The sequence below is a fragment of the Echinops telfairi genome, unplaced genomic scaffold (genome assembly GCF_000313985.2).
Source record: "Echinops telfairi isolate 266 unplaced genomic scaffold, ASM31398v2 ScPeMD7_7458;HRSCAF=8496, whole genome shotgun sequence".
Lineage (NCBI taxonomy): Eukaryota > Metazoa > Chordata > Mammalia > Afrosoricida > Tenrecidae > Echinops > Echinops telfairi.
In genome coordinates this window covers 10,451,389-10,473,732 of record NW_022111358.1, presented here as the reverse complement: position 1 = coordinate 10,473,732, position 22,344 = coordinate 10,451,389, and the positions used below count along the sequence as shown (strand labels likewise).

Sequence of the window (22,344 nt, the reverse complement as noted above, 5' to 3'; positions counted from 1 at the left end):
CTTCCGAGGAGGGGGAGACCCCCCCAGACCCTGCGGCTGTCCCTTCAGGTCAGCCTCATCGCACGCGCTGCCCTGAGGCAGAATTGCCCCCGTCACGGACCAGGAAAAGCCCACCCCCGTGTCTCTCGTTCCAGTGGTGGACCTGGTTTCTGCAGACCTGGAGGAGGTCGCCCAGAAATGTGGCTTGTCGTATAAGGTGAGCCCACCGCCGTCAGTCTCCAAAGCAGGGTGCCTTAAAATACCCATCTGGGTGCGCAGGGCACGGGGTACTGATGGCCAGCCAGAGAGCCGGGGCTGCCCCTCTGGTGGGTGGGTCAGCACGGTGGGCACCCTGCCATGGGAGTCCCGAATGGTCCCGGCCCTTTTCCCAGGCCCTGGTAGCTGTGAGGCGGGTGCTGTTGGCCCAGTTCTCGGCGATCCCCATCAATGGCGCGGATCTCTACGAGGACCTGAAGACCTCCACCGCTATCCTGTCCACCGGCTGTGCGAGGTTCGTATGCGGATTGGAGGAAGAAGGCAACGGACCAGGCTGCCTCGGTGCTTGCAGTGCGAGGGCAGCTTGGACAAATGAGAGGCTCGCGACTAGGCTTGCTCACTTCTCTGAGCCCATAGCAGGGCGTTTCAACCTCAGCACCCATGGGAGTCTGTGCTGGATAATTCTAGGTTGTACCCGACTGCCCTGCATATTACAGGCTGGTTAGCAGCATGCCTGGCCTCTCTCTACCCACTAGATGTCAGTAGCACCCCTTCCACCACTCATGACAAAAACTAGATTCTGCCCAGTAATTTCTAGGGGCAAAACCACTGCTCTGTAACACCCTATCAGTATCTTTTTATGATTTCGAAGAGCTCTCTTCTAGCAGGAACCTTGGTGGCCTCTTAATTACAAGGTCAGGAGCTCGAAACCACCAGCCTGCTCCAAGGAAGATGAGGCTCTATTCTTAACAGAGTTACAGGGCCCAATCTACCCTGCCCTTTAACATCTCCTATGAGTCGGAATCAACGCCTGTAACTGAGTTAATATGTATTGAGTGCCTACGGGGCATGACTTGGTGGCGCTGTGGGTTAGACATTAGATTGCTTATCTATAGGATAGGCAGTTCAAACCCACCAGCTGCTCCACGGGAGAAAGGCGAGGCTGTTCCTGTAAAGATTTACAGTCCTGGCAATTTCTATAGAGGGTCCAACGGAGTTGGAATCAACTCTGTGGAGGTGGCTTGGTTGTGATCCTGTCAGTAAGGAGTCCCTGCGTGGTGCTCATTGAAACATCGGAGGCTCAAGACCACCAAGAGAAGAAAGACCTGATGATCTGCTGTCGAAAAAAACCAGCCATGAAAAAACTCAATGGAGCCTAATTTTACTCTAACACGTGAGCTGTCACTCAAAGTAGACTCAAGGGCAGCTCCACTTGGGTTTCCCCTACGAATCCAAAGGGGCGGGGGTGAGAGGTGGGCCCTGGAGTATTAGGCTGGGTACTCGGTTCATTCACCAGCCTTTTGGGCACAGGGAGTGAGCGAGCGCATATAAAGGCGTAGTTACTACTCTCCACGTTGTTTGGAGACAGACAGTGTTGGAAGATGACGGGCGTTTTCTGGCCAAGTGAGTCTGACCTCTTGCCTGGCCTGTTTGTATAGCATTCGATTAATAGCTGCCACCACAGAGGGCTTTGGAGTGACTTGGCGCTTGCTCTTTCCGAGACACGTTCTGCTGGCGAGGTTGAGCCTGTGCGTAGATTGCTCACCCCTCTTAGGGCTCCAGCTCTGTAGGTTAGTCATCCAGCTGCGGCTGAGTACCTGCTGAGTGGTCAGCGTGAGGTTTGTACAGTAAGGCTGGTTGAGTGCCCACTGGGTGCCGGCCACTGCTCAGAGCAGGCAAGGCCCTGCCCTTTAGGTGGATGGGGTCTCGTGAGTGTGGCTGGATCCAGAGGGTCAGTAGGGAGGTAGCCTCGGGAGGGAAGGGTGAACAGGAAGCGGAGGAGTTGGCCTTTCGGCTTTGGGAGTTTGTAAGACCGGCAGACACTGAGGAAGCATTTAGGGAGCAGTCAAGTGGTAAAGTGGCAGGGTTGCCACCGCAGTGGGTAGTGAAAGGGGACAGCCATGTGGCTCAGAGCCGCTCTGAAGGACGCAATGGGGGATGGATGGGCTTTCGTTGAGGTTCTCAGTGCACCCCCATGCATCATTTCATTCATTCTTTTCAGCCGCCAGTGGGCCTGTTCTGATTGAAACCCGCATTTTATGGCTGAGGAAAGCGAGACTAAGGTTAAGTGGCTTACTCAAGGTTGCTCGGATCAGGCCCTTGAAATCACATCTCAATCTAAGGGCTTAACCCATCTGCTCTCTTGCCTCTTTCGAGTTGGAGGCAATAGTGGGGAAACAGAGTGTTAGGCTGTCAGGTCAAGGTGTATAGGGCTGGGGGGCTGTCAGGAACAAGGCCAGGGAGGGGTGGGGGGGAGGGGGTATCCCATCAGGGCAATGCCAGTGAGACATGGTGCAGGAGAAATGCCATGGGCCTCTCTACCAGGGGATATGGTGTCAAGAATCAAGGTCGGCTGGCGTGGTGTCCGATCTTCCTCAGTGTTCTGTGGAGGGACTGTTAACGGATGTAACTTTAAAACAGGACTTGTGGGAAGAGGGTATGTAGCTGAACCATTTGGGAAGGGCTGAATTAGAGAGCGTTCCGTGCTGTAGGCCTTTCGTAAGGAAGTGCGCAGCAAATCTTTCCAAGGAGGTAGAGGATGTGTGTGCCTTGGGGAAAGCGGCATCTATGGGGAGATTGGTGGTCCTTTGGCGGCCAGAGCTGTGTCTTGTTCAGTGCTGACTTCTGGGGACCCCGAGCTCCACAGAACAAAGTACTGCCCGGTCCTGAGCCATTGTCAGGAGCACAGCACTGTAGCTGTAGCGGACAGTTTCCTGTTGTGATCCATTCCATTAGATTTTCATGGGCTAAGTTTTGGAAGTAGATCACCAAGCCTTTTCTTCCTAGTTCCTCTTGCACTGAAACCTGCCCACCCTGGGTGACCCTTGCTGGTATTTGAAATGCCCATGATACAGCTTCTAGCGTCACAGCAACACACCGCGTGACAAAGTGACCGATGATGGTTGGTGGTTGATCTGTGTATTCCTGCCATTTTAGAACAGGTCTTATGTCAATGGGAGGCCTTCAGGTGGTGTTTGAATGAATGACTGGAAGCCAGTTCAGAGGGGATGTGGAGGACAAATCCGGAAACCACTTGTATTCCAGACAGGCATACTTTGGGTCTACAAGGCAGGTCAGGGGCTGATATAGATAAGAAGGTCCTCAAGGCAGTGGGTGACGAACTGAAACACAGCTGAGGAGTCGAGAGGTGGGAGGTGGACATGGGAATTTCTAATGAAGTGATTATTATAGCCAAGGAGCTGGTTAATTCTTGGCCAAGGCGTCAAGGCCAGTGGTTGGTTACCCTTGATTGTGTATTAGACTCATCTGGGATGCCTCCCCCTTCTAGAAGTTCTGACTTCCTTGGTCTAGAGCAAGCAGTTCTCACCCTTCCTAAGGCCGCGACCCTTTCATCCAGTTCCTCATGTTGTGGTGACCCCCCAACCACAAAATTATTTTTGTTGCTACTTCCTAACTGTTGTTATTTTGTTACTGTTATGAATCAGGCAACCCCTGTGAAATGGTCGTTCGACCCCCAAAGTCGGTTGGGGGGGCTGTGTCGCAACCCACAGGTTGAGAACCGCTGGTCTAGGCCAATGGTCCCAAAACTTTTTGTACAATAGGTTCATCTGGGAAAATCTTCCAACATTCCAAAGCACAGGGCCACCCCAGACCAATGAAATCACACTCTCTGGAGGTGGGACACAGGCGTTAATGGCTCCCCAGGTGGCTCCAATGTGTGGACAAACAGCCTCTTTTAAAGCTGGCTGGTTGATTTTAAAGGACTGAGGGCACTGAAAATCCTTAGGTCTGAGGGTTTTCACACTTGAGCAACATCGGGATCCCTTGGAGGCCTGTCACAGCACCACCTGCTGCTGTAGATGGGAGGTGCAGCCTGAGAATCTGCAGGCAGCTGAGTCCCCGGGCGCTGCTGCAGGTGGTTTGAGGAGCCTAGGCTGGAGAACCTCCGCTGGGATGGGACTGGTTCCCTGAGCTCAGCGGGAGGGATGGAATCCTGGAGGGACCCTGGCTGGATGATGGTGCTTATTAAACGGCAGAGACAGGGTGGGTGCAATCAGCCCCCAGATTGGTGGGGGCGGGGTGTCACCAGGATATTTTGACTAATAGAATACCTGTGGCTACAATCATGGGTTCCTAGACTGGAAACAGATGGATTACCAAGGTGATGTTTGGCATAGACCAAGAGGTCATGGGAGATATTCAAGAGTCCTTTCAGAGGACTGGATCCTGTGGTGGTGATGGCGGGGTAAGGGAAGGGATGGGTGTGGGCATGACTCGGAGATTCATGAGGTTCAGGAGAAGCTGGGCAAGGTGTGGAGAGTGGCTAGTGGCCTGCTACCAGGTGGCTCAGGGTCAGAACCTGGATCAGGAATTGGATGGGTCTGCTTGTCTGCTTCCATGAAACTGCCTTGGAAACCCTGTCGGCAGTTCCCTGTCCCGCAGGGTCACTGTGAGTCCGAATCAACTCAGTGGCAACAAGTGTCATGTTTCTTCCCAGGTCTCCATGGCCTGACGGACAGCCTGCAATTATCTAATGATGTTGTTGGGTCTCAGGCAGTGTGTTGGCGCTGGGGATGCAACTGTGAGCAAGGATGAGTCTTTGTCCCAGAGCTACCCCAGCCTGATGGGGGAGATAGACAAAGCCTAGCAAATAGAAAAAGACTACAAATTCTTAAGACTAATAAGTGATTTCATTAAACTCACAAGTTACCAGAGCAATAGCCCCAGAGCAATCACATGTCTATATATACAGACACTAAATATGTAGGAATGTAGGTGTAAAAATGCACTGTCATTTACACAGTCGTTCCAAAGAAAATTAAATGCTTTCAGTATAAATGGGAGGAAGCATGTATAGGGTTTGTATGCTGAAAATGAGAAATTGTTGATGGAAGACTTGACTAGATGCCGAGACAAACTAGATTCATGGAAAGGGAGACTCAACATAAGAAAGATGATCAATTTTACCCAAATTCATCTATAGATTTAGGATGATCCCTGCCAGAATTCCAGCAAGATTTTTGGGTAGACATGGACAAGTTCATTCTAACATTCGCACAGAAAGGCAAGGAATCCAAAAGAGCTACAACAGTGTTTGGAGAAAAGAAAGTGGATGAAGCACAATCATTCTACTCATCGCGAAGGCTATCATGGTAGCCCACAAGTGTGGTACTGGGAAAGGGACGGGCATCTGGCAGGTGGATGAATGGAACAGAGTAGGGAACTCAGAAACAGCCACACAATATGCCCCGCTGATTTGATAAGGATACTAAACCACATCCGTGGAGGAAAGCCAGCCTTTTCACCATTTGGTGAAAGCTATTGGGCAGCTATAGACCGAAAAAAGAGAATCTTGTCCTAAACATCTTACTTCATCAAAGATTTAGTCAAAATGGATCCTGGACTTAAATGTAAAACTATAAAAAATGTTTAAGGGAAATAAAACATCTTAAGGACTTATAGCTAAGCCAAGATGGCACTCTGAGGACCAAGGTGTGCCTGATCCAAGCCAAAGTATTTTCAGTTGCCTCATTTGCACATGGAAGCTGGACAGTGGTTTAAGAAAGACCAGAGAAGAGTCAATGTATTTGAATGATAGTGTTGGCAGAGAATGAACAAATTTGTCTCGGAGGAAGCACGGCCAAGAATGCTCCTTGGAAGTGAGGAGCATGCTCTCTGGACAGGTGATCAAGGAGAGAACTAGTCTCTGGATATGGACATCCTGCTTGGTAAAGGAGAAGGGCAGTGAACAAGAGGAAACCCCCCCAGGAAATGGATGGACACAGTGGTGACAAGCGTTGAGTGTCTCAAACATCGTAAGAATTGTGCGGTCGGCACAGGGCCTGGCAGCGGTTCGTTCTGCTGTGCGCAGGGTCACCGATTGAGCGCCAGCTCGACGGCACCGAGCAACAACAGAAAAGCTTAAACTTGAACTCGAATGATCCAGAAAAGGGAAAATGGATACACTAGACTTCATCAAAATTAAAAGCGTTTTCTCTACAAGGAGAGGATGAAAAGACAAACTGCAGGGGAAAAGATTTGCAAACCACATGTTCAACACAGCGCTTGTGGGTAAACAACTCCCCACACACCACAGGGGAAAAGACAAAACAACCCCATTCGCAAATGGAAAATAGAGACGAGCAGCCATTTCCCCAGAAAGGACACGCAGGGCACATACCACAGCAAAATATTTGAATCTGTTAGATCTGGCCAAAACCACAGTAAAAGCCCCCGTCAGAATGGGCAACAAGCACACAGAAACAAAACAAAAATCCCACCAGATGTACAGGTCGGGAAGAGACAGCAACCCCCAGGCTATTGCCCTTTGAAACCTATTTTGAAACCAAAGGCATGGCCGAAGGCCACCTTCCAGTCCAATAATAGAAGGGACCACAGAACAGCTCGAAGAATGTGCTCTTCAGACAATCAGCTGTGTGAGGCCAACAGGGCAACATTTGCCCAGAACCAAGATGAGACTGGGAGAGAGAAGGAAATATGACCGAGAAGAGGAAGCCCAGGAAGATGAGGAGGCGAGGACACATTGCGAGGGTTGCAACCAACACCACAGAGGAAAACGAATTTGCTAGAGAAACTGTTCCCTAAAACACTATGAAATGTTAAATATATAAAATAAACTATTAAGAAAATGCACATTGAACCCACAGTGAGATGTCACCTATCAGATTAGCTAAAATAGAAATGACAAGTTGTAGTTCATTGCTACTAGCAATGTAAAAGGAGCTATTGATGTAGGCAAGACCTTGGTTGAAGAGAGGGTTGTGCTGGCTGAAAAAAGGCAAAATCAGAGGTTACATATGGTATGTGTGGCAGTTACATAATCTGTCAACTTGTGAAGGGGTGGAGTCTAGCCTGTCAATCAGGTCACAGCCAACGAGGCCTCTGTGTGGGCATGGCCTTCTGAGGATTCTGGGAACTCCTGTCTGCTTCCCTGGAGATGGGACTCAGAGACTTTGCTACACATTCCTGCTGACAAGCCACATGGAGCTACACTGATGGCAGCCAGAGCCCTGGAGCTGGAGGAGCCATGTGATTCCACTGGAGCCACAAGACTTTTCACCCACTGACCTGTGGTCTTCCTGCATTCTGCATCATTGCATGTGTTGTGTGAGTCTGAGGAGGAATTTATAGACTGGGATCAGACTGTTGGGCTAATATTGTACTTATGGACTTGACTGGACCTGGCTGGGATGTTTTCTCAATATGCAATTACTCTTTGATTGAATGTTCTCTATTACACACAGATGAGTGTCTCTGGACTTGTTTCTCTAGTCAACCCTGACTAACACACTGTGCTTCTAGTTCACTGGTAAAGTATGGAACACGAGTGAGTGGTTGCAGGGTGAGGGATGTGGCCATAAAAGTGTAGCACCATGCAGACGTATGATGGAAAGGCCCTCTTTCGACTGTGTTGGTAACTACGCAAACCACAGACGAGCAAGCAAACAAATCAGTTCCATCAAGTTGATCCAGACGAATGACAGCAGCCCGTGTGTGTGGTTTTCGAGGGCTGGGGATCTTTTTGTAGGTTCTTCGAGACCCCCTAACCCCACCACAGAAGAAAGATCCCATGGCCTGGTGTTGCCAAGACTCCAGCCAAGAAAGCCCTGAGGAGCCATTGACTCTGCAGGACATGGGGTCGCCGTGAGGCAGCCCTGACTTGGTGTCGGGCTCTTTTGGTTCTAGACTTTCCGGAAGTTGCCAGGCCTTCCGAGGCAACTTCTGGGTGGATTTAAACTGCCGTCCTGTGGTTAGTAGCCGAGTGCCCCGCTGTTTGCACCACTCAGGGGCTCCCATACGGAAACGCACAGTGATAGAATGCCACGGGGGAATGTGCTCTCTGGATTGTACCAAGCGCAGTTTCCTTTTTATGTCAGGTGAGGGAAACTAGGTAGGTGGGACACAGCACCTCTCTGTGCATTTTGCTTTGCAACTTCCTGTGGTTTTATGGTTACTTCAAACGAAAAAGCTTTTTTTTTTTAATGACAAAGTATGGGACATACTATCATGGAAACCTGCACGAGGCTGACATGAGGCATAAAGGAAGACCTTGTTGGGAGGGCAAACGTTTGTCTGGAGAGCCGGTATTTAAGTTGACTGGAAGGATGAGGAAGAATCTCTAGCTGTGCCCTCCTTCCCAGAAGCTCCCCGCCCCACCAGGACACGCCTCCTGACCAGAGAGGTGGACAGACCAGTGCTTGTTCTGCACAAATGTCTCTGCTTCTCCCCACACCCAAAGTTGATGTCTTCTCTTCCCTTTGGCCCTCAGCCTGGACAAACTGCTTGACGGGGGTCTCTACACTGGAGAAGTGGCAGAATTCGTTGGAAGCCCCAGTAGCGGCAAAACCCAGGTGCGCGTCAGGTGGGCAGCTTGGAAGGATGGGAGGTGGATGGATGTGTACCCTGAGGCCCTTGGCAAGCTCATGGGCACCAAACCGGGTAGAGAGGCAGTGGGGGCACAAGTCGGGGCTGCAGTTGGGCTGTTCGTGCTGCTGGGGTCTGTGCAGGATTTGGTGGGGAGCCCCCATTCCGGCCCTTCCCAGCGCCCCTGGTCTCTACTCAGGTATGTCTCTGTGTGGCTGCAAACGTGGCCCACAGCTTGCAGCAGAATGTGCTATACGTCGATTCCAGTGGGGGGCTGACAGCCTCCCGCCTCCTCCAGCTGCTTCAGGCCCGAACCCAGGAAGAGGAGGAACAGGTAAGGAGGGAGGGGTTTTAGAGGAGGACCTGGCACAGAGGTTTTTTGAGAGTTCTTATTATGTTGTATTTTGCACGAGTCCATTAGACAAGAGTCACTTCTTGTTGAATAACTTACTGTGCTAATATAACTTCTTGTACTCACTAAGCCTCCCCGTTACTGCCATTATCTTGGCATGGGTGCTGCCCACACCAATTCTTCAGAAAACCTCCCAGCCTCCTACACACGCTAAAAGAGGGCTGGCAAACACCCGGCATCTGTGTTTCCAGCCCATTTCCTGCCCAGGCGAGGCATCACTAATCAATCACATCACCCCTTCCCACTGATCTCCAGCTTCACTTTACAGCTCAGTACCCAGACAGCCACTGCTGTGAGTGAGGACTGGCCTGTCAGACAAAACCCTTTGGATGTCTTACACCTAAGCCTGCTTCTGGTTGCCTCTGCTTTCCCAGCCTTGCAATTCTGCTTCATCTCCTTCCCTCACCTCTGCCTCTTTTTAAAGCCAAAGCTCTGTTTCCTCCCCGCCCCTTCAGGCAGGAGCTCTGCAGAGGATCCAGGTGGTGCATGTGTTTGACATCTTCCGGCTGCTGCATGTGCTGCAGGACCTCCGAGGAGGCATGGGGGCCCAGCAGGTGAGTCGTTCTGCCTCTCCCGCAGGACCTCGCTCGCTCGCCAGAAGCTGTCTGTGTGCAGGAGGTGTCCCAGAACAGAGTCCTCCGGACACGCTTCCGATGTAAAGTCTGTAGCTCCTGCTGGTGTCCCTCCTCCACTGCTGAGTGCTCAGTCCACATCGCCTTGAGAAGTCCACCTTCCCTCTAACAGCCTGTTGGGGGCCAGGACCCTGCGTGATTCCTCCCTCTGTGTATTTGTGCTTCACTACTGGATGCGCGGGGAATGTTTCCAGCGGAACTGGACCTTGAGGATATGTTAGCGTCTCACATGAACGTGGAGGTCGGCAGGGGCACTGGCGGGGTGTGTCTGGTGCTCTTGCTCTCCCCTCGAGATTCCGAAGCGGCATCATGTCTGCACCTCCGTAACCACTTCCAGGGCAGTGAGAGAGAAAAAGCTTTCCTGTATACCCCGCGCGTATCGGGGAAACCTTTCCCCCTTTATTTCTGGTTGGCCCAAACTGGTTTACCTTAATCTCGGGGGAATAGGCTGAAGGGCTCCTCTAGTCTCTACTGGTCCAGTAGATCTGGCCTTTTGAAAGAAAAGAAGTTGCGTTTCCTCCCACCCTATCCGGGAGCATCGATGGCACCGTGGCTGAGGACCTCCTTCTCTCTCCTGGTGGTTGGCTGGGAGCTGCCTGCAACTCCTTGAAGCTCCTTCTTTTGTTGAGGCTCCTCTTTGTTCTCTGCCACCTGGGTCCTTCCCAGAGGCTGTTCACGACTGACCTGGCTGCTTGCTTCAGACCCAGCAGGAGAGTGAGGGCAAGGTGAGGTCCCACATCCCGGGATCGCAGGAGTGGGATTGCGTAACCATCGCCATGAGGCGCAGCACCATCGAGAGAGTGACGTTCCAACACTTTTCCGTATTCTTTTGCCTGGAAGCAAGTTACAAGCCCGACCACACTTTAAGAGAGAGGCTTGTACAAGCACCCGAATACCAGACCTTGGGGGTCCCCTTGAGCTCACCCCATGTGGCCTGAGAGCTTTAGCGTCACAAGCAGCAAAGGGCTGTGGTTCCATTTTCACTGGTGATTCGACCTGCTCCCGTGGATGGTAAGGAGGGCTAAGCTGACCACAGTTGGAGCTTCTCTTAGATTGGCACGGGACTGGCCCCAGGCAGTAACTGGAAGATGATGGAAGACGTGGAACACAAGTAAAAAGGACGTGGAGACAGAATCCACCACTGATTTGGATATCAGGCATAGAGCGCCAGAGGAGGAAAGGCTGGGTACGCATCACCCTCCTGCAGAGACAGAAATTTCCAATTTTAACAGATGGCATCGGAGTTCTTCTTAGAGAAAGAAGAACCGCCTTTATCTGGCAACATCTTTGGTAGGAGTGAGGACATGGAGGCATGATCCAGAATGAGAGAGATCAGAAAGAGACAGCCAAACCTTTCCATATAGGGCGTTAGGACTTTGGGAGGTCGGAGTGACTGGGGGAGGGGGATAAGGAGGGCTTCAAAAAAGAGGAGAGGGGATTAGCAGGATGGTGGGAGGCTGACACAAGAAAGATGACCACTGAGAAATCCTGGGACGAAGACCCAGAAGATGGGGAATTTATAAAATGTAATTAGTGTACTTGCAATGTGATCCTGTGATTTAGCTCCTTGCTGTCTGCCCGGATCTTCAGTGAAGTCTGCTATGTCTACAGATTGAGGGGCTGAGGGAGAAATATTGCTGAGATGCCTCTCAACACTCAAACTCACGGCCGTGGAGTCGATGCCGACTCGCAGCGACCCCACAGCACGGGGTACACCTGGCCCTGGGATCCCGAGACTCAGTCTTGATGGGAGTGGGAAGCCTCATGCCTGCGTAGCTCTATTGGCCGTCCTGTGTTCGGTGCTGTTGATCTGGGACTCACGGTGACCCAGTAGAACTGCCCCGGAGGGTTTCATAGACAGAAGTCTCTATGGGAGCGGATCACCAGGACTTTTCCTCCGCATGGTGGTAAGTGGGTGCAAACTGACACTCTTTGGGTCAGCAGCCTGGATCATCCTTCTTGTGCCACAGGCACTCCTTGTAGTTGAAGAGGACATTTATTTCTTAGTAGTCTCCGGTGCCCTGGTGGTGTAATGGGTTATACCGTGAGCAGCTAACCTCAAGGCCAACAGTTCAAAACCACCAGCCACTCCACAAGAGAAAGAGGAGGCTTTCTGGTCCTGTAAAGATTTACAGGCTCAGAAACCCACAGGGGCAGTTCTACCCTGTCATTGTGAATCGGCATCCACTGGAAGGGAGTAAGTGTGGATTGGGTTTGTTTCTGGCAGAGCAGTAAGCAAGCTGGTCCTGAAAAGATGCCTCTGGGGGTCAGCTGGCTCACACTGCCTGCCTCTCCCCAGGTGATCAGTTCTGGGACTCTGAAGGTGGTGGTGGTAGACTCAGTCACCGCGGTCATTTCTCCACTTCTGGGAGGTCAGCAGAGGGAAGGTGAGTGGTGTGGCAGAACCCAGGGTCAGACGGATACGGTCTCACCTCCCAGCTCTGGGACTCTCGTCTCTGGCCAGCCTGTCCCAGACCCTCCTGCTGCTTCTCCTCCTCCAGGCCTGGCCTTGATGATGCAGTTGGCCCGAGAGCTGAAGATGCTGGCCCGGGACCTCGGTGTGGCAGTAGTGGTGAGGACCTGAGTTTGGCTGGCTGTGCCCAGTCATCTCCCTGCTGCTTGGTTTCCCAGAGGGAGGAGATGATTTCTGATTGTAGCTCTTTATTTCCATCAAATGGCTTCTGAACCCCTAGAGCGCCCTGTGGGAAAGTGTCAGAGCCCTGCTCCCTGGATCACATGGGCCCTGGATGATGAGGAGATTGGATTCTATAAGCCAAGGGGATCAAGGGCAGTCTGACTGTTCATTGTACTGTCATTTTTTACAGTCAGGGTTATTGCAGTATATTTTACACAGAGAAGGATTTCTCCCACTTTGAAGTTTGATTAATGGATGTAATAATATATAGTCTTGTTACCGCTGCTACAAAGATAGTATTTCTATCAGCCCAGAAGGTTCCCCCAACCCCCGGCCACCCCTAATCTCTGTGCAGTCTCAATAGTTTTGCCTTTTCCAGAGTTTCATGTGAATGGACTTTTTTTATTTCTCAAGGAAATAAAGTTTATGAAGTCATTGTTTTCAAAGCCCTTACTTCTTATAGAAAGAGTGAAAAATCTAAGATTAAACTCTAATCCACCGTCAAACCCACTGAAACGGTATCAGTAGTCTGATAGGCCCTCGTAGGCTGTTTTTCTTGGCACTTCGATGCCTATTTTATGTCGCCTTCCTAACTAAACTGTAACCTTGCTTGAACAACAACAAAAACTATCTCAGTTTTGTTCCTGGCGGAGCCTTTGAGGATGTCTTTTTATATCAGCTGCATTTTGTTTGCATGGTTTGTTCCGTGCCTGTACCACAGAGGTCTGCAAACGTTTCCTGTGGAGAGCCAGTAAATAGCTGAGGCTCTACGGCCATATCTATCGTCGGTGGTGCCTGCTCAGCTGTGCCGTGACGGCCTGACAGCAACCATAGACAGTGCAGAAAGAAATGGTCATGGCTCTGTGCCGATAAAACTTTATTAAGAGAAGAGTTGTCGGGCTGAATTTGATCTGTGGGCCATAGTTTGCCAATCCCTGATCTACCTTAATGATCTAACCAGGTCCAGCTCGATGGACCTTTATGTCACAGCCCATGTCTCTCTATGATAAATCAGACTACAGTGAGCAGCCTCATACCTCCATCTCTTTTACATCCTATCTTACTTTCTTGAAATAAATTCATTACAGCCTAGTGGGCCAGGGACACACGTATCTTTCAATGCACCATAGGCACTGCCACATGGCCAGGGAGTTATACTAATTGATGTGCCCACCAGGAGCCCAGGAGAATCTGTTCTGCAGTTCTTTTGTCCAATCACAAGATCCCAAGGCCACCCTTCCCATCTTCAGGGTGTGGGGGTGGGGGGTGGGGGGGGTGTCCTGCTGTATGCCAGGCCTGGCTCAGGTGGTGGGGTTCGGAGGTGAGCCAGCCACACACACACCCTGCCCACGGGGGCTCATCGAAGAATGCACAGGTCTCTAGGACGAGGACCAGGCCTGGGCAGAGGAGGGCTGACTGTATTAGGCTAGGTTGACCAGAGAAACCAATCCAGAGACACTCATCTATGTGTAAAGGAGAGCTTTATATCAAGGAGCAATTGTATATTAAGAAAGCATCCCAGCCCAGTCCATATCAAATCCATAAGCCTGATATTAGCCCATATGTCTGATACTAGTCCATAAATTCCTCTTCAGACTCAAGCTGCACATGCAAGGATGCCGAATGCAGCAAGGACACAGGCCGGTGGGTGGAAAGTCTGGTGGATCCCAGTGGCGGTGGAAGCATCCTCAGGGCTCTGGCTGCCATCAGCGTGGCTCCAGATGGCTTGTTATCAGGAAGGCAAAGCGGAGAACACGTGTGTCCCTCCTCCAGGGAGGAAGAGAGGAAGTTCCCAGAATTCTCATGAGAAGGTCACACCCACAAGGAGGGATCATTAGGCTGTGACCTGATTGACAGGCTAGACTCCACCCCTTCATTCTTATTCATCAAGTTGACATGAAATTGTGTCGCTACCACACTGACCCAGCCCTCCCTCCCGCACTCTTGCACAAGTGCATGTCCAGGCACAGAGAGCTGGCCGGCCATGGTCTCTGCGTGCCCTGTTGGGCGGTGGGTAGGGGATTCAAAGCCACTCTGGCTCTCCCTTGGGAGAGTGTAGAGAGCACCACTGGTTCCCAGACATGTGCCCCTTTCCCCCTGGTTGGTCCCAAGCCTGAGCCCTGCTGCTTCCTGGTTTCCTGGAGTGAGTGAGACACCAAGCAGGACCATGTGTCAGGGTCAGGTTCTGGACTGCTGTTGCTAGAGGTGGAGCCTTGAGGGAGTTCAGTTCGCTGCCTATGATCTTACGTTTTCCCATCGATAGGATGAAGTCATAGATCAGATGTCCTCTGTGCCAGCATTCTGGGTCTGTGAGCCTGATTCTTTCCGACATAGGTGACCAACCAGGTGACCCGAGAAAGGGACAGTGGGAAGCTCAGACCTGCCCTGGGACGCTCCTGGAGCTTCGTGCCCAACACCCGGGTCCTCCTGGAGGTGGACGAGGGAGCAGGCCAAGCAGGTGGCCAGCGCGTGGCCTGCCTGAGCAAGTCTCCCCGCCAGGTAAGCTGGCCCCCAGGAGCAAGCTGGCATCTGGGCATAGGGGGTGGTTCCCATGGCATAGGTGTTCATAGAGGGATACTTGGCACTGAAGCCTTGCCACCAGAGAGGCCACTGGGTCCACATAACGCAAATGTTTCACTTTCCTGAGGGAGACGGACCCTGAGCTTCTCTTCAAGTGAATGATGTCATTGGGGAACAGAGAAGTGATGGTTGAACAACCTAATGAACCGAATTAGTATCACTGGTGGCACAGTGGAGTATGAGTTGGTCTGCTAATCACAAAGGTCAGCGGTTCAAACCCACCAGCCTCACCTCTTGAGAAAGAGGCTGTCTGCTTCCGTAAAGATTTATAGCCTCAGAAACCCAAAGGAGAAGTTCTACTTTGCCCAATAAGGTCACCATGTGTTGGAATTGTCACTATGTGTTGGAATCAACTTGAGGGCACTGGGCCTGGTTTGGGGAATTTGGGGTAAATGAAGATAGTTGGAATGTTAAATGCTTTGTTACTTATATACTTACACACGCATGCTAATCGTGATCCAGCCACACCCAAAAATGCAACTGACGTTTCCCTCCTGTCTCTTCCAGCCAACAGGAATCCGAGAGATGGTGGACATCGGGGCTTGGGGGCCTCCAGAACAGAGCCCAGTGCTCCAGGGGGATCAGACATGATTGGTGTTGTTGATTGGAAAAGCAGGGGGTCATATAGGCCCCTGCTTCCTTACCCATTTAGGCATGGGTTCACTGCTACCCGCAGTTGGGTGCACAGCTGTGGCAGCTCGCAGGCAGGCCAGAGAAGAGGGGAAGAAGCAGCAGGGACTCCGCTCTTCCTTGCAGCAAGCACAGCGAGCCGTCGGCGAGAGAGAACCGGACAGTGGGAGGATCCAGAAATGCCTGCCGGTGCCTAGTTTCCTTCACTTGTTTCTACCACGTGAGTGCATCCTGGCACGGGCACCCCTGAAGAGGCTCGCTCGTGGCGATGGACGAGCCTGCACATCACCTTCTGATCCCACAGTCAACCTCGCATGACATCATGACGGGCCATGAGGCTTCTAGCCTGCCTCTGTCTCTCTTCTCCTTTGCCTTTTTGATGTCTGTCTGTGTTCCGTGAGCGCTGGGGCTCGCGGGCCCGCAGCTGTCTCTGGATTCCTGGGTGGCAATAGCCTCCTGAATACGGAGCTGCTCGTAAAGCCTAACAAAGAACCTTCCTGAGCCCCTAACCCACCTCACTTGCCCCCAGATGGCTGTGGGTCCACTCTCCCCAGCAGACGGGCGGACTGGACCTCCTCTTGCTGCTTCCATTTCACGCACCTGCACGCATCACCCTGACTAGGTGTGATGAAAGGGAGCCTGCCGCAGTCCCAGGGATATAATTTAACCGGGAGGGGAGGATGTGACCCGTTCCTGGTGCATCCAGCCACTTGTTTAATACGGCTGCTGCCCCGCGGGGCCCCTAGATGGTAGAGTCACTCTAGGTGCTGAACCATGGCCTGGCCCAGATACAGACAGAGGAACATTGGCACAGTGTATAGAGCTGGCTGGGAAATGGATACTGGTGTAAATAATACAGAGCCAATCTCGTCCGTTCTGCAGCAAGGCATTGCTGGTGGCTCTAAGACGCAACATAATTACACCTCGCTTCCTGCCAGCTGTACCACAGCTTTGTGCCCTCGTGTATGAAATCAGCCCCCTGCCTGTTGCCAGCACTGGGGGCATCCGCCCGAGAGCCCCAGGTGACCCTGGCTGGAGGCAGAGGACAGACAACACTCAGAAAGGAAATATTGGAGGCAAAGCAGAGAAGTGATTGGAATTGTTTACTGACCACATTTTTAAAAGAGAGGGTACCTTTCTTGCTTAGAGAGCCTTTTGTGTAATTAATTCATTGTGCCTTGGCTACAAGGAAAGAGGTCAGAGCCACAGGCCAAAGAGCTGATCTTTAGAGATGGCGAAGGCAGCGGGGCAGAAGCAAGAAGCCTGGAGCATTGGGACTAAATGATGAGTTAGCTGTAGGGGATCTGAGTGAGAACAGGGTTGGCCAAGACTGGGGGGGGACCATGACACTTGCTTTCATAGACCCCCTGGGAGATACTCATCTTCAGTAGCTTTATTCCAGCTCAGGATTTTACCCAGTTGGATAAGTATTGGCACGTTCCTGCAGCTACTTTAAAAAGTTGAGTACATTCACCCATCGTGGTAGACAGACATCACTAATCCATCCCGGCATTCTCTTTTGGTGGGGCACAGGCATTTTTGCAGCCTCAGAGCTTTTTTGATGGCCCATTCCAAGTAGCCTCTACCAATCAGTTAATGTTGGCATTCAAGACAGTGTGGTTGCCCTTTGTCCTGGGCAAAGCTGCCATGGGGGGCGGGGCACAGGTGCCTTGTAGCTGACTCAGAACCCTAGCATATCAGAGTTGCAAGGCCTGTCAAGGTCACCTGGGGGCCCTGGGTCTGTAGTGGTTATGCGTTGAGCTTTGCTGCCACAGGTCAGCAGTTTCAAACCACCAGCCACTCCACAGGAGAAAGACAGCGGGGCTTTCTCCTCCCGCCACCGGTGACCGTCTTAGGGCCTCACGGGGCAGTTCTGCCCTGCCCTCCTTGGTCTCCAGGAGTCCAGGGCAGTGACTGCGTTGAGGTCCTAAAGGTCACCTGGCCCATCCGATCATTTAACCAAGGAGATAAGCACCCACAGGGTGGACCTGACAGTCCTGGTGGCTGAATGGGGATCAGAACCAGAAGCCCTGATGCCTGGTTCCAACCTTGTTGTCTGACTGCCTTCAGTTTTCCAGTCCGCACAGTCTCCATGAGGGGACTCATTCCAGCCAGAGGTGCCACAGGCCACATCCAGGTACTGCATTCACAACTGGCCCAGCCCACACAGCATTCCTGCAGGACCAGCCTTTACACCTGGCTTCCTGCTCTGGACCTCACCCTGCCTGGCCAGGGCTCCGTCTTGTCCCCTGCACTCTCTCTCCATCCCGCCTGGCTGTGCTGTTCTCCCCTAACAGCCTTGGCCAGGCGTGCGCTTCCGCTCCAACTGTGCCTTTGCTCATTTGCTTATGTGACTGCCTCCCCCGTGGGTCTGGTACACATTCATCCTGACGTTCTCTCTCTTTAAGTGTTTCAACTGTCTCCGGATAGATGTTTGTAATAAACACCCTGTAACACTCGCTTGTACTTACTGTTCCCATTTCTGTGTGCCCATTAGTGCAAGAACCACTCTGAGGGCTCTCATGCCGCTTCTTTGGTTCTCCTCACTGATGGAAGCTCAACAGATGTTAAATAGATGAATGGATAGGCCTTCACTGCACGTCAGAGACAAGAATGGGGCAAAGGAGAGATGCAGGAATGCGTTTCTCTCCATCTAGAGCAGTGGTTCTCAACCTGTGGGTCGCAACCCCTTTGGGATTGAACAACCCTTTCACAGGGGCCGCCCCATCATAACAGTAGCAAAATGACAGTGATGAAGTAGCAGTGAAAATAATTTTATGGTTGGGGGGGGTCACCACAACATGAGGAACTGTATTAAAGGGTCGCAGCATTAGGAAGGTTGAAAACCACTGATCTAGAGGGTCCTCAAGCCCCCAGAGCTTCTTTTTAAATATCTTTCCAGAGAGGACTGTTGCTTGGATTCTGTTTGACTTCATACAGAATGAATGTTGAATCCCTACCAGGTGCTAGTACTTGATGCTCCAAGTGACCTCCACTCAGGCATTTGAAGGCCCAAAGACTCGGGCAAAATGTGCAGGTGTCATTGACACTGCTTTCTGTGGCAAGTTAGGAACTGTTAAGATTTCTTGGGTGAGAAATACCTCGGTCCTTGGCTTCCCTCGAGGAAGACTTCACACTGAAACCTGGTTTGTGATCCAAGTGGGTTTTTATAAAGGACAGAAGTTTCAGGTGTTACAGTGAACTGAACACAAGCACCCACATGGCACTGCACACGCACATGTGGTGGCCTGAGGCCAGAGAAAGCCTGCAGCAAGTCCAAGCAGAGATAGAGGAGCTGGGAGGTGTGGTCAACTGTCTTGGTTAACCCCATTGGCTGAATTAAGCCCACCTGGCCTAGTTTGGGCCCACCCACGTGTATCGCCTTCCTGGCTCAAGGGCTTGAATTTGGAGCATACTCAGTAGACACCCCTGGTCCCTGCTCTAGCTACCTAACACATCCCCCCAGACATGAAAAGATCCACAAGCAGAAAGAATCGTCCCTTTGTTGTTGGGTCCCTTGAAGGGAAAGGAGAGCTTGGGACTCCCTCCCCCCACCCCACCCGCCCCATCAAAGCAGACTTTCTTCAAAGTTCCTGGGTGCAAAATTGTCTCTTGCATCCAAGTCCAAAGGAGTAGGAAATGGGAAAACGCAGAGGCTCAAACCAACCAGAAAACTCCTTGGAATGGAGGCTGGGGCCAGCTTTTCCTGAAGCAAATGGCATGGCCATTGGAAGAAAGGGATTTGCCTTAGGAAGGAGGATATGTGTGTGGAGGAATTGAGTAGTAGGTGGGCAACCCCCATGCCGCCACCATCCTGAATAGCAGGTTTACTCAGGCCATCTTCTGTGTCCTTACCTCATTTGGACCCTGAGACATTCTTGTGATTCATTTCCTGTGTTTCATTCGCTGTGTATCGTGATTTGGGTGAGGGTTTACGGAGCAGATTATCCATTTTCATTTCAATAATTCATGCACCATTTGTTTCATATCATTAATGGCAACCCCTACAGTGCAATCGCTTGTCTCACTCTCATATCTTCTTTTCCTGTCTGCATTCCTCCTCCTCATTCATAACCCTCTGGTCTTTGTCTTTTGAATAAGTGCTGCCCTTTTGATCTCAAATGGTTGATGATTCTAAGAAGCACTACCTCCCTAGTGTTATTGTTCCCCTGACAAACCTGCCTTTTGTTTGGCTTAAAATCAAGGCACAGGTTTGAGTTCATTCTCAGACCTGCAGGGTGGTTTTTCAGACTCCAGTGAGAACGAAGACGCCAAGCTAAGAAGTGGCAGCACCGGGATCCCATCTCCAATCTGTGTGATTCTAAACCCTCCTCCTTCCCATCCTCCTGCTGCCTTTGGCTGTGAATATGTAAATGTTTTCAATAAAATTCTTTTTATTTTCTATTTTGCCCAGATAGCAACAAAGTCTGCACGTCCCAACTACTTTTCAGCTTAGCTCACCATAAAAAACTGGATCCGAGATCCACTTTATCAGCTCTTTCCCATATCCCCCAGGGAAGTGAGAAGAGAGAATGAAACACTTGGAGAACAGAAATATCATTGGTATAAAAGCCAACTGAAGGTTTGGGGGCCACTAAAGGTGGATCAAAAGCAAAATGAACCAGGAGAGGAGATAAGGTAACTGGATGCCTATCTTGCTTGGGCTTTGCAGTGTGCTGGCATGGGCACTAAGTATATGAGCTAACACTACGACCGTGTTGAGGGTGAGCATCGGAGAAGGCTCTGTGGGGCAGGAAACTTAAAAGAGAGCTGGGTGCATTATTCATCAAGGGTTACTCCCGCCCCAAAGGCACTTTCCCGTAATTTTGCCTGGCGTGTTGCACCATCTACACAACTTCAGTGCTTTCCTGAACAGGCACAACAGTAGCCATCTGTGTTAGTCCGGGTAGACTAGAGAAACAAATTCATAGATATTCATGTGAAAGAGCTTTATATAAAAGAGCAATTGAATATTTAGAAAACATTCCAGCCCAGTCCAGGTTAAGTCCATAAATACAATATTAGCCCATATGTCCATTACCAGTCTATAAATTCTTCTGCAGACTCAACGTAGCACATGCAATGATGCTGAATGCAGGAAGAAAGATCACAGGCCAGTGGGTGGAAAGTTGTGGATCCAGTGGCTGTAGAAGCATCTCAGCGCTGGCAGGGGTCTCCACGTGACTTCCAGCTCCCAGGGCTCTAGTGTAACTCCATGTGTCCTGTGAGAAGGAATGTCTCGCAGGGAGTGAGCATGAGTCCCACCTCCAGGGAGCTATTTATCTCCTTGGCGCCTCCAAATGAGGTGGTCAAGCTGCGACCTGATGGACTGGCCAGACTCCACCCCTTCACTCTTAAGTCTCAAACTGACAACAGATTATGTAACTACCACACCATCCATCTTGTTCTGTTCCTGCCTTTAGTGGGATGTTTCCAGTGTTGTCATCATTAAGATGTTTTAGGTGTCTCGCAGTTACCGTCGTCCAACCTAAAGACCTCTTTGCTATTGCTGTTGTCTGTCCTGGAGAAAGACTCCAAGCATTGGCCATTCCGTTTGTCATGTGTGGTGTTCTCCCTCCCAGCCAATGGGAGGCCCAGCCACCTTGCCACGGCACCACCACACACCTGCCACTTTGCGGGCTTCACCCGTTGGGAAGCCCTGGGATCCTAGCCCTTCTGCAGCTTCTCTTTCGAATTTTCTGCCAGAAGAGAAGCCTGTGCTGAAAAAGATACAAAACCACAGAACAAAGGCTTGTTTTTTGTGTGTATCCTAACTAATTAGGCCTTGGCTCTGCTATTGCTATATAACCTTGAATTAAGAACTTTTTTTTAAAGGGTGGTATAGTTCATGCAAAACACTGAATATTTTTACAGAAATATAATAGGCCCCTACTCTCTACTATTGAGCCCCTTCTAATGCCTCAGACATTCTGGTGTCAGTCTCCTCTCATCCAGGCAGGGCTGGCCCCCAGAGGGGTGAGTCAGGCAGTCTCAGAGGGCCTGTGCTCAGAGCCCCCGCACTTCCTGTAATGCTCTGCTCTTAATGTCTTGACATTCTTGATGCTTTTTGAACAAGGGACTCCACATTTTGCACTGGGCCCTACAAATTATATCAAGTTTTCCAGTCCCATGTCCGGAGGTTGGTAGAAATCTATACTTCCTGGCCCTTCTCTTTCAGGAAAAATCCCACCTGTGATTTCTCTTTTGCTTGTTTGTGTTTATTTTTTCGCTGATGTTTTTAGGATGATGCACAGTGCCATAGAAAAATTAGACTTGGCATCCTGCATGTGTTGATCTCTGAACGAGTCCATTCTGGGATTGTACAGCCTCTCTGAAGTGAACAGCCCACAGTTTACAGAGCTTATCAAGTCCAAGCAGAAGGAGGAGGCAGACGGCTTCCATGAAAGACTTACAGCCTGAGGAACCCTAGAGATCCATTCTGTTCTGCCCTATAGAGTTTCTGTGACTCGGAACAGACACAACGACTCGTGGGATTTCTTGGATTTAGGGCACCCTGTGGCATAGCGGTTAAGTGCTAGGCAATTAACCGGAAGGTGGGTGGTTCAAATCCCCATGCTCCTCCGCAGCAGAGAAGATGTGGCAAATTTACTTCCATTGCGATTTCAGCCTTGGGAACACTGTGGGGGCAGTTCTCGACTCTGACCTACTGAGCCACAGTGAGTCAGAACCATGGACTCCACAGCAGTGGGGTTGGTCTGGGTTTGATCCGATCTAGAGAAGCCAGGGAAGGTATGACTCAGGATTTTGGAATCAGGAAAGATGTGGGTTCAAAACCCTGGGAGGTCTTTCTGACTGGGTGACTTAGCGCAATGTCTATTTTGTTGGTAAAAATCTATGTTGCAGGGGAATTGTGCTCTCTTTATTGGCAAAATGTGCCTCCAGGGGAATGAAAC

General features: G+C 50.9%; 1 protein-coding gene across 1 annotated transcript in view; it reads left to right on the top strand.

The window, feature by feature from the left end:
* The window catches only part of RAD51D (RAD51 paralog D), a 16,239-nt gene extending 750 nt beyond the window's left edge, over positions 1 to 15,489 (top strand). The window contains exons 2-10 of the mRNA XM_045300009.1: positions 82 to 196; positions 372 to 490; positions 8,447 to 8,528; positions 8,741 to 8,875; positions 9,409 to 9,507; positions 11,885 to 11,972; positions 12,087 to 12,157; positions 14,555 to 14,719; positions 15,308 to 15,489. Coding sequence (XP_045155944.1) covers positions 82 to 196; positions 372 to 490; positions 8,447 to 8,528; positions 8,741 to 8,875; positions 9,409 to 9,507; positions 11,885 to 11,972; positions 12,087 to 12,157; positions 14,555 to 14,719; positions 15,308 to 15,391 — 958 coding nt within the window. The 3' untranslated portion in view covers positions 15,392 to 15,489. The remainder of the gene's footprint in view (positions 1 to 81; positions 197 to 371; positions 491 to 8,446; positions 8,529 to 8,740; positions 8,876 to 9,408; positions 9,508 to 11,884; positions 11,973 to 12,086; positions 12,158 to 14,554; positions 14,720 to 15,307) is intronic.
* The last annotated feature ends 6,855 nt before the right edge of the window (positions 15,490 to 22,344 follow it).